General features: G+C 41.1%; 1 protein-coding gene across 6 annotated transcripts; it reads right to left on the reverse strand.

Annotated features, from left to right (window-relative positions):
• Positions 1 to 219: 219 nt before the first annotated feature.
• On the reverse strand, positions 220 to 11,988 carry ADPRM (ADP-ribose/CDP-alcohol diphosphatase, manganese dependent). Of its 6 annotated transcripts, none has more exons than XM_032280260.1 (5): positions 11,890 to 11,988; positions 7,067 to 7,693; positions 6,030 to 6,146; positions 1,069 to 1,148; positions 220 to 801 (listed from the first exon to the last, which is right to left on the reverse strand). In XM_032280260.1, exons 2-4 carry the CDS (start codon positions 7,665 to 7,667, stop codon positions 1,090 to 1,092), a joined length of 777 nt encoding a protein of 258 aa, XP_032136151.1. In that variant the 5' UTR covers positions 7,668 to 7,693; positions 11,890 to 11,988; the 3' UTR covers positions 220 to 801; positions 1,069 to 1,089. The 6 variants fall into 6 exon arrangements, with proteins under 6 accessions (XP_032136151.1, XP_032136148.1, XP_032136147.1 ...); XM_032280257.1 differs by lacking the exon at positions 1,069 to 1,148 and adding an exon at positions 1,793 to 2,134 and having other exon boundaries at positions 11,890 to 11,987; XM_032280256.1 differs by adding an exon at positions 1,793 to 2,134 and having other exon boundaries at positions 220 to 1,148; positions 11,890 to 11,987.

The raw sequence follows: 11,988 nt of genomic DNA on the forward strand, positions 1-11,988 counted from the left end.
CTCTAAGGGCTCCATACTATCTGGCAAGTTAAAGTCTAACTCTTGGTTCATCATTCAAGGCCCTCCGTAATAGGGCCCCAGCCTATCCTTTTTTGCCATATTTCTTGCCATATCCCCCTGCCTCCAACCTGGCACCTTTTTGGTGAATCGTCACAGCATGACTTGCCACATCTAACTTCAGCATACCTTTTTGATGCCTCCACTTTTGCTGTTCTACTTGATATACTCTTCTCCACTTATTCAAGCCATTTTTCTTCATTTTGCATGTCATCCCCAATCCCTTCGAACGAAATTAATCTTCCATGTTCCCTTGGTCCTTTGTGTGACCACAAATTTCACATATTTAAATCATGGATGTCTGTTTAATTCATAGTAAGGTCTATGAGTGCAGGAGTACATTATAGTCACCTCTGTGGTCAGCTGAACAACTGTATCCACGTCCTAATCCCTGGAACCTATGTTACCTTATATCACAAAATAAATTCTGCAGATGTGATTAAGCCATCCTGAGATGGGGGTTACCTGGATTATCTGGTTGGGTCCCAAAGGTTACTACAAGTGTCCTTGCAAGACAAAGGCTGAAGCAGATCTGACTACGGACAGCAGAGAATATGACATAACAGTAAAGAAAGATTTGAAGATACAACACTGCTGGCTCTGAAGAAGGGGCCGTGGGCCACAGAATGCAAAAGTACAGCTCTGGAGGCTGGAAGAGGATTCTTCCTAGACCCTCCTCAGGGAGCATGGCTGAAACCTTGGTTTCAGCCAAGCAAAAATAATTTCAGACTTCTGACCTCCAGACTGCAAGAGAACAAATGTGTTGTTTTAAGCCACAAGGTTTGATTTCTAACAGCAGCCATAGAAAGCTAATACTCCTTTATACCCCTATAATATTCAACTGGCATGCTTATTTCTTATCATGTTTTGGGCGCTCCATCAATCTTTCTCCACACCTGAGTAGACCCCATTTGCCATCTAGTGTTTCTGCACATAAGCCTTAGCATATATGAAAATGGTGTTAAGCATCTCCCATTAGTGTACAAAGGGAGTCAGTGTAAATTCATTTACCTGCTGTAGCTTCACCCAGCACTAGCTGGTGACCCAAAGAGACCAAGCTGGCTGGCACACGGCTGCACTGCCACTTGGTCCTATGAATCACAAGAGGACAACATGACTTTTCTGAAGGCCCTTCTTACGGGGATGGAGCGCCACACACTCACCGTGAAATACCTGTTGATAATTTTGTTTACAAAATGGGAATACAAGCCGATAAAAATGCAAGTGTAGATGTTCTGAGAAAAAATTCTCCAAAGCTCAGTTACACAGCAGGGTGAACAGAAAAAGTGTACCTGAGCTTATGTGGTGAACTTGCAGTTACATAGTTAATCAACGTGAATACATTCTCCTTGTAAAAAGTTAAAAAATCAGGTTAGGCCAAATAAAATCCCTCGTGAGGACTATACACCCCTGCTCAGTCTCCTCCCTAGTTTACTGCGTTTCTAACTTACAATGGATACATTATCCAAAAAGACATTTCTGAATACTTTATCAACCAACACACACTGAAACTCTGAATACATTTTGTTATGCAAGCTGAATACTAAACAATGAGACTGAGCATTTTTATGTTTTTGTTTGGGGGGACAAACACAAAGCTCATTTTCTATCAAGCTAAACAAAATAAACTAGACTAACAATGGAAGGCTCTTTCTTTTTTTTTTCTTTTTGAGACGGCGTTTCACCATGTTGGCCAAGCTGGTCTCGAATTCCTGACCTCAGGTGATTCACCCACTCGGCCTCCCAAAGTGCTAGGATTACAGGCGTGAGCCATCACTTCCAGCCTCTTTCTTGTAATTCATAATTCTGTCTGGAACTCTGCCTCTCCCTTTCAACAGCATTTTGTCAGGATAGACGTGAACTGTGCCAAAAGCTTGGCTGTCTGGAGCTGTTTCAATAACTCCTTCTAGGTTGACGTGGTATACACCAAAAGGATCCTCAGAGTAGCCACCATCATGGGTGTGACCAGCAAAGAAACACACCACACACTTGTGAGACCAAATGACTGCCAAGGCATCTCTGTAGTTCCAGGCCAGACACACACTGTCAGAGGCGTCAGGGTAAATGGGAAGATGGCCTGTTAGTTAAAGAAAAGAAGAGTTATAAGCCAATTAAGAAACCTCTCTTCTATAAAAATAAATGGCTAAAAGCTAGCACTCAGAAAAAGAAAAAAAAATTGCTATCTCATTATGCAAATGAACTGAGACCAGAGGGAATTCACACCCATGAAAACACTAGGCCACCTACAGCCACATCTCTGAAGCATGGAAGAAGGATGAGACAGTTCACATGACGTGCGACAAGCTGCTGTAGACGCAAAACCTGAACCTCTGAGGCCTATGTCATCTCAAGTTGCCCAAACACCAAGGAAGACTGAGGGTGTCCTATGCAGCACAGTCTGCAGAGGCAGCCAGAAATTGGGCAGATGTTGTGCTGGAATCCAATCCCCCTGATTTCCTTAAATGTGAATGAATGTTATATACACAGCATTATGTAACATAAAATAAAAGAACAGGCCGGGTGCGGTGGCTCATGTCTGTAATCCCAACACTTTGGAAGGCCAAGGCAGGTGGATCACCTGAGGTCAGGAGTTCAGGACCAGCCTGGACAACATGGTGAAACCCTGTCTCTACTAAAAATACAAAAATCAGCCAGGCGTGGTGGTAGGTATCTGTAGTCCCAGTTACTCAGGAGGCTGAGGCAGAAGAATTGCTTGAACCTGAGATGGGGTGGTTGCAGTGAGCCAAGATCACACCACCACACTCTAGCCTGGGTGACAAAGCGAGATTCCATCTCGAAAAATAAAAATGTGAAAATAAATGAATGAATGAACAGTTTAGGGATGGACCATGGATTATGTGTCATTTATATAAACAATGTCTCAGAATTGATTTATGGGATTTTAAACACCCATTACATCAAGGTAGCCATACCCACTTTACAGATGAAAAACTGAGTTAAAACAAAGAAGATTTATTCTGGCGTCCACAGGAAGTATGCAGAAGCAGAGTTTCGAATTTCTAACGGCAACACATCCATGAGTTTATACCATACATCAGGCCATGGTGCTCACTCTGAAGTATAGCTCACATTGCATCTTCCCATTAAATCACTTTTTTTCTATTACTGTTCATTTTTATTCTAAAATTTAAACATATTTCTGCTTAATACCTGTTTGTAATACAAGTTTTTTTTTAAAAAGTGCTTACATGCACTGATTACCACCTAACAGCTAAACATCCAAAGGCATGTGAGTATCTGGAAGCCATACTGATTCATCTATCAAGTCCCTGCAGCATTTGACACAATTAGTTGTTCCCTTCTCTCTGAAAAATTTGGCTCTCAAGACACCACTGTTTTTCCTAGTGGTGTCTTTCTAGTTTTTCCCTAACTTCAATGGCCACTAATTTCCAATCTCCTTTGCTGGTTTCCTCTCATTTCCCCAAGGTCTTACCAGGAGTGCCTGAATGCTTGGTCCTTGGACTTCTCTATTCATACCTAATGCGTTGGTGATCTCTTAGTGATTTACTAAGTGATTAAATGTCATCTATATATTCTTTCAATTTCCACATTTATATAGCTAGCCTAAATCTCTATTCTGAATTTCAGACTTCTAATGTCTGAACTACCCACTCAGCATCTCCAACAATGTCTAGTAAGCATCTGAAACTTACATTTCCAAACCTGAACCCCTGTCCTCTCCATTCAAACCCCTCATCCTGCAGTGTCCCCTCTCTCAGCTAATGGCAATTCTGTCCTTCCAAATGCACGGCCAAAATTCAAAAAGTAGGATGACCTCGAGTAGCCACAATGAAAGTTAAGAAATCTATTACACTTTAACTTTTAAACTTTACGAAAGAAAACTTAAATTATTCAGTTGTTAAGTTTGCTTTTCCAGTTTTTAAGCTTACAGCAAATAGTAGAAGAAACTTAAGAGATGCTAAATTAGATAGGTGTACCGCCATGAATAAAAAAAAGGGAAGAACCCAGCATCACATGGGAAAGGGGACTGAGACATAAAGCATGGATTCTAATCACAGTGCTGTCAGTAGCTACGTGACTTTGCTATGCTTCAATCTCTTTGGGCTTCAATTTCTTTATCTTTAAAATTCAGCAGTTTGGCTATATGATCTCTAGGTTCCCTTCAGCTCCAGTACAGGCTGGCAGTGGAAAACTTAAAAGCAGACACAAGAAGTATCCTAGTTTCTCAGATGACTTATTATAGAGCCAAAAGGAGTCACATCATTCCAACAACTCGAGGGCGCGCATCTCTTCCAACCTTTTAATGACACTTGGTATTCCAATGGTAGCAGAAACACTTCTGGTCCATCTACATGTTTTTACCACATCAGTGGAAGATTAATAAGGAAAAACTACATTTATAGATAGAAATATAGTTTTATCTAATCATCTCTCTGAATGCCCTATCATTTTCAAAGGGGTTTCATATTCACAATTTCATTAGATACACTATTGAGAACACTGCCGTTTGTAGGTTCACTATTTGCCCAGGACCACACAGTTCATAAAAACAAGAGCCAGAATGGCATCCTGTCCTTCTGGCTCTCAGTCCAGTCTTCTAAACTATTATCCCACACCATCTAATTCTAAAACAAGGACTCTAATCTCAACCTCCAAACCAAGTCTCCCAGCCATGCTGCAAATTCAAGTTCAGTTCTGTGTATGTGTTTTCACGCATGCATGCGCGCATATGTGTTTTAAGCACCCCTAGATTCCTACAATCTCTGACGGCAGTGTATCCACTAAAAACAATTCTAAATGAAAATAATACAAATCTAACTTCCTTGTGAGCATGTGGGAGGCACGGCTAGAGAATGGGAAGTGCTCACTGCCAGCTGAGCCTGTATCACACATCCCCTGTGGTAACAGTTTTGCTGCATCTCGGCAGTAGTGGCCTCTGTTCGGTGGCCACTATGCTGACAGGCAGGTCTCTAAGGCTGAGATTTGGTATGGGCCCTAACTGAATTTCTCACTTAGAAATTACTTCATTACAGTTTAAGAAACTCAGGGCTTCCTACTTTGAGGAAAGGATCCAAGCCCTGGTACTGACTTCCACTAATAAATTTAGTGTGGCATCTCCTTTATTAAGCTGATCGCAGCCTGGGTTCCACACATTAGAATTCAGCTTGTTTTTCTTTTGTTTTTATTTTTTTGAGATAGGGTCTCGCTTTGTCACCCAGGCTGGAGTGCAGTGGCATGATCTCGGCTCACTGCAGCCTCTGCCTCCCAGTTCACACGATTCTCCTGCCTCAGCCTCCCAAGTAGCTGGGACTACAGGCGCGTGCCCTGCTAATTTTTTCATGTGTTTTTAGTAGAGATGGGGTTTCACCATGTTAGCCAGGCTGAATTCAACATGTTTTAATTTTGAGTCAAGTTTCTTGGCAATTTTTATGTCTTAGTTATCACGGTGAAGTCATTTCACCTTTTGGTTCTTGCTTCTCTTATGGAGAGAAGGTTTTAAAAAAAAAACTTAGAAAAAGCCAAACTTTTGGAGTTTTTATTTTTGTATTAATGTCAATATTCTGCTTGTGATATTATACTAAAGTTTTACAAAATGTTTACATTGGAGGAAATGGGGCAAAACAGCTAAGTGATTGCTCTGAATTATTTCTTACAAATGCATGTGAATCTACAATGATTTCAAAAATAATATTAATGTTTAAAAAAGAAGTTACTTCATAAACTGACCTCATTTGAGGAAATTCAACTTAGAACCTAAAGGGCCAACTCACAGGCTCCATATATGGCAAGATGTTTCTGTTATTTACGTTTCTTTCTTGGTTCATCCTTAAATGTTCATCTTACATTCAGGTGGTTTCTAAATAAAAATTTTTAAAGTGTCCATTTTATAGAAGGAGGATATCGAAACACAAATACTGTTAGTATGCTTTAATGCCTAACTTTTCTCAATCTCTAAAATGTTAGTGTAATCAGGTAATTTAAATACTTACTCACAATCACCACCTTTTCTTGGTTTGTATCAGAGAACGTAAGCACTTCATTCAACCAGTTTAGCTGTTCTTGGCTGAATCCTCCATTAAACTGGACAAACTGGGGCTCAGAAAGTCCTGAAATGAATTCAGTAATTTTAGACCCATCAAAAGCCATTTTCCCCCACATTTGGACATTCAAATTTAGTTAATGTAAGGATGCTTGTTTTTCTTTAGGAATATTTGATTAGCAACAATCAACTTAAAATAAGAAATCACAAGCATTTAGAAAAATATATAAATGAATCACACTGCATCTCACTCCTAATCTTGACAGTCCCTCCTAACTTGGCTGGCTTTCCATTATATTAAAAATGCAAATTTCTTATTAAGTCCACTGAGCCACTACATATTCCTGGCCCTGTTTACACTCCAAAATCATCTTGTACCCCACTGGCCCTTTCCTGTACTCTTCAACAACACTCTAGTCTTAGTCCATTTAGTGCCATTGCATGTTTTTCCCTCTGTCTGCTAAATCCCTATGCCCATTCTTTCCAAGGAGGACTCCTCCTTGTCATTTAGGTCTTGGCTTAAATATCCTTCTCCTTGGAGTGCTTTCCCTGATCACCTAATCTAAAATAGTAAGCCTAATCCTTTTCGATAACACTCTGTAACATCATACTCTATTTCCTTGGTAGCACTTATGACCGTAGAAATAATCTTGTTTCTGTTTCATTTATCATCTGCCTTGCCTATTTACTGTTTGTTCCCTCCATTCCATCCATCAAAAAAGTGGTATTGTTAGTATTGCTTACAGCTCTGAATAGCAAGCCCTAGAAAAAGTGCCTGGCCTAGAACAGGCATTTAAAATATCTGTTTGATTTTCAATCTTAAATGAACTGTAACCAATCCATATGAGAGCAGGCTTGTGAGAAATCCTGACCCTGAACAAGTGACAATATACTTTTACCTTAATTGTCCATCTTCCTGCTGAATAAAAGGTAGTTGAAGAATTTAAAGACAATCTATTAGATTCTCAGCTCAAAGGAATAATTCACCTTGAGGACTATTCAGTTCCGTATTTGGATTGTGCTCCTTCAATATCTTCATACACTGCTCGTATTTTGGAGAAGACTGATCCATGCCCAAGACACTCAAGTCATATGCATCAAGTAAAATGAACCGGAATTTAGGGAATGGTACAAAATGATAAGCATAGTAATCCTCTGAAGGCATGGTCTCGGGATGATGTTCAATCTGGTCTTCTAGAAACTTTGTGTTAAGTTTAGAGTGTGTTAAATACTCTCTCCTGAAGTTATAGAATTCATGGTTTCCCCATGTATGATGAACTGGAACTTTAAGCTTCTTGAATGTGTCCATAACAACTTCTAAGGACTTTTCTGATGCATTATACTGTGCATTATATCCATCAATTATATCTCCAAGCTGAAGGACACAACAGGGGGTGCTGCTTTCATTATTCCAGTCTTCAATGGCACCCTGTAAGTGAAGAAGACTATGTCTATAGTATCGCCGCCGGGTTCCTTGGAAATTAAAGCCATCTTCCAAGTCAGCATATTGAATATCTGCGATAACTCCAAAGGAGAAAAGATGCTCTGAATTCTCATTTAGGGCTTCAGGATTGGGTTTATCATCCATAACCTCCTAACAGGTTTCTAAATAAACTAAAGTAAAAAAATAATAATAACTAAATTATAAACATTTTAATTTCCCAATTTCACTGAAGAAAATGATAGAGAATATTAAACTTAAAGGTTAATTCATTAGGCAGCTTGATACAGGAAAAAGTACATGGCCTTTAGAGTCCAACAGTCTTCGGTCTAAATTACTAACCCTCTAAAATGCTTGTTTTCTCTTCTGTACAACAGATGATAGTCTCTATCTTTCAGAATAGTAACAATTGATATCCTATCAATAAATAGGAATTCTAATGCTAATAAGGCCAAATTTAAATCTGGAATAATTGCTGATTTTTGAGAAATACATATTCATTCTAAACACACAGACAGACACAGAACCCCTCTCCCACAAACACCAAATAACTCTATCAAAACTTTAAGATTTTTTTTTTTTGGAAAGCTATATATGACATTCATTCATTGTATGTATGTTGTAAAAGATTCTTATTATGCATTATTTTGTGTCGGGATGAGTCTTTTCTCTTCCTTGGTGGGTAGGTCACCCAAAATAAGTTTCTCACAGTTTATATCTGAAGTAATGGATGAGGGGGAGGCAATAAATCCTCCTGAGCTTAAAGCTAAATCAAATTGATTTTCTGTCATTTGATACCAAAAGCCTCTCAAATACACCTTCCACTGGAACACAGTTCAGTTTAGAAAAACTCAAAGCTATCCTAAGAATTGTCAATTTTTAAGGAAAGTTAAGCAATGTGGAGAGAAGCACTAAGGGGCACACACTTCAAAATAGCAATGTGTTCTGGGGTAAAAAGAGAGACCCAAAGTGCTGAATACATACAGCTTTTAAAAGTAAAGTTAGGCATAAGGAGGTAGCCATTTAGACAGGTTGAGTATCCCCTTATCCAAAATGCTTGGGACCAGAAGTGTTTTGGATTTCGGACTTTTTCAGATTTTTTTGGAATATACTTAATAGTTGAGCATTCCTTTTTTTTTTTTTGAGATGGAGATTCACTCTTGTTGCCCAGGCTGGAGTGCAATGGTGCAGTCTCAGCTCACCAAAACCTCTGCCTCCTGGGTTCAAGCAATTCTCCTGCCTCAGCCCCCCGAGTAGCTGGAATTACAGGGGTGCGCCACCACACCCGGCTAATTTTGTATTTTTAGTAAAGACATGTTTCTCCATGTTGGTCAGGCTGGTCTTGAACTCCTGACCTCAGGTGATCCACACACCTCAGCCTCCCAGAGCGCTGGGATTACAGGTGTGAGCCACTGCACCCGGCCCAGTTGAATATTCCTGATCTGAAAATCCAAAATCCAAAATGCTCCATTGAGCATTTCCTTTGAGCTTCATATTGGTGCTCAAGTTTCTGACTTGGGGGCATTTCAGCTTTCACAAACGTATTCAGGGACAGTCAGGATCAGAAGTGAGTAAGCCAGGGAAAAAAGAACCAGGTGGGCAGGGAATTGACTCTCCTGGCTAGTTCAGCCTTTCCTTTCATGGTTCAGGGAGATGCTGGGGGAGCTCAGAAAGATTGGTCCTGGTGAACAGGGAGATCAAAAACTCAAAACCACCTCCAGCGAGGAAACTTAGAATTAATAAGCATTCTAATGTCAGGAAATTTTTTCAAAATAGCCCCCTCCCTCTACCAAATACAGACACAAAAAATATCAGTGAGTAGAGGATAACTGTTGAAGCTAGAAATGGGTAGATAAGGTTTACTCTAACTACTTTTATGTGTGTTTAAAAATGTATATGTAAAGTTTTTTTAAAAAAAAATTCAGGCTGGGCACAGTGGCTCATGCCTGTAATCCCAGCACTTTGGGAGGCCAAGGTGGGTGGATCACGAGTCAGGAAATCAAGACCATCCTGGCCATGGTGAAACCCCATCTCTTAAAAACCAAAAAAAAAAAAAAAAAAAAAATTATTCAGGGGCCTGGTGGCGTGCACCTGTAGTCCCAGCTACTCAGAAGGCTGAGGCAGGGGAATTGGTTGAACCCAGGAGATGGAGGTTGCAGTGAGCTGAGATCGTGCCATTGTACTCCTGCCTGGTGCTGCTGCACTCTAGCAAGACTTTGTCTCAAAAAAAAAAAAAAAAATTCAAAAATTTAGAGAAAATCAAATCTGGAGAAATTAGAAGACCTAAGGAAACATTTTGCTTTTGAATAGAATGGAGAACGACAAGTTTTTCGTGAACTTTGTTTTCAAAGTTTGCCTGCACCATTTATTATATGCTACATTATCTAAGTTCTAAAGAGGTATTATGAAGCGCCAAAAGCTATGAAATTAAAGACCCAGAACTTAATTATAGTCCTCATGCTTCCTAGAGTAAAATAATCCTCAACAGGTTATTGTGAGATTCAACTGAGCTATGATCACAGTAAACCATAAAGTACTATATGCGTGTTAAGAAAATAATTTTTAAATTACATATCTGAAAATTGTGTCTAATGAGCCTCAGATAACAAAGTACTGCAACATTTTAATAGAAGAGAATAATGTAGAAAACTTTATAAGAGTTTCTCTCAAAATTCCTATCAAGTCATGGTACAGGATAAGCAGCCAGCATTTTGCAAAAGCCACCTTAGGTATAAGATATTTTTTTTTTCTGTGACAGGGTCTGGCTCCATTCCCCAGGCTGGAGTATAGTAGCGCAATCATGGCTCACTGTAGCCTCAACCTCCTGGGCTCAAGTGACCTCCTAACTCAGCCTCCCTGATAGCTACAGCTAGGATTACAGGCCTGTACCACCACACCTGGCTTTTTTGTTGTTTGTTTTTAGAGATGGGGTTTCGCCATGTTGCCCAGGCTGGTCTCAAGCTCCTGGGTTCAAATGATCCATCTGCCTGAGGCCTCCCATACCCAGGGATGCTTAATTGCTGAAAAGCTGCTACAAGATCATAGTAATAAAACTTTTCTAATAAAGACTGGCTGAAGTTCCTTGTGGAAAGCCTTCAAGCATCAATATGAACTTTTGAAAGAAGGTAGTTCCACCCTGAAATACGGATGTTTCCTTCACTCTATTGTCAAAGGTGAAGGGGGTAGCAGGGGAAGTCCAGAGATTAATAAAGAGAGACTTTGTTGAGAGAAACTTGTAACAGAGGCTCCTAGCCTAAGGGTGCAGGAAGGTGGGTGAGCAAGCCTTTTATAAACAGAGACCATACAAAGAGAAAAGGAAAGTTGGGGCAGGAAATGTCTGTGGTTAGGGGTTAGGCACAAGTGGCAAGGGTCTGGAACAAAAATGAAGCAAACATATTACGGTGCTGGGAAGTTCACAAAAAATTAGCCGGATGTAGTGACGAATGCCTTATAATCCCAGCTACTTGGGAAGCTGAGGCAGGAGAATCTCTTGAATCCTGGAGGCGGAAGTTGCAGTGAGCCGTCATGGCGCCACTGCACTCCAGCCTGGGCAAAAAGAGCAAAACCGAGGTAGAGGCGGGGAGGGAGTGATTAATATTTCGGATATTGAGACATAAATAAAGGCAGACGGAATGAAGTTAGACTTTCACCAAGAACCAAAAACCTACGAATGCTCTTAGTCTCATTAATATGGGGATGTACCCACGTAACATAAGCAGTTCCAGATGAGGAACCCATTAACAAACTTCAAATCTCGAAGGGAGCAAGGTAGTCCGTGAGAGTATTTTAAGACACTGGGTCCCAGGAAGACTAAGTTAAGGGATGGGGTATCATGCCGTCTACATTTCTTTATACACTGCTATGCTTTATTAATCAGGTTACATTTTGATATTACATGACTAGAAGTACTGGGCATTTAAAGTCTTCCAGGCCACCCTAACTACTCAAATTATCCTAATTAGCAGTTTTTTTAAGTTAAAAATGAGAGTTCTAATGAGTCGGTTTCTATACAAGGATGCGAAGGAGGCAGCAATCTTGCACTTCTTCTTGGCCGGCAGGACAAGGTTGAAAAAGCTGGCCAGACAAGGTAGGGTTAAGGGGGCTGCCCAGTCCCGCGGGCCTCTAGGCAGTGTTTTCTCTCTTCTGAGCTGTGGGTGTCCCCGGGGCGAGAAGCCAGCTGCGCTCACCTAAGCCCGCGAACGAGGCGGGGCGTCCCCAGCGCTCGGGACTGCCTGGCCTCGGCCCAGCCGCGCAGCCTGGACCCCTAAGGCAACCCCCTTCCCAGGCCTCCGCGGTCCCGTGGTCCTGAGGCTCCATAGCACCGCCCAGCCCGCGCCGGACCCGCCTTCAGCCGCAAGGAACTACCTACCGTGCGCCGGCCCCACGGCTGAAAGGCCCTTGACTACCAGCTATGCAACCGCGCCACCATCGAGCGGGACGGACAGAGCGGCTCCTTCCGACTTCCGGA

The sequence above is a fragment of the Sapajus apella genome, unplaced genomic scaffold (assembly GCF_009761245.1).
Source record: "Sapajus apella isolate SASKATOON/1434 unplaced genomic scaffold, GSC_monkey_1.0 scaffold12, whole genome shotgun sequence".
Taxonomy (NCBI): domain Eukaryota; kingdom Metazoa; phylum Chordata; class Mammalia; order Primates; family Cebidae; genus Sapajus; species Sapajus apella.

Coding starts and splice junctions, on each gene's coding strand:
- ADPRM (XM_032280257.1), bottom strand. CDS start 7,667: ATGGATGATAAACCCAATCCTGAAGCCCTAAATGAGAATTCAGAGCAT. Junction 6,147..7,066: donor GGAACTGAATAGTCCTCAAG/GTGAATTATTCC, acceptor AATTCATTTCAG/GACTTTCTGAGCCCCAGTTT. Junction 2,135..6,029: donor AGAAAAGGTGGTGATTGTGA/GTAAGTATTTAA, acceptor TTTAACTAACAG/GCCATCTTCCCATTTACCCT.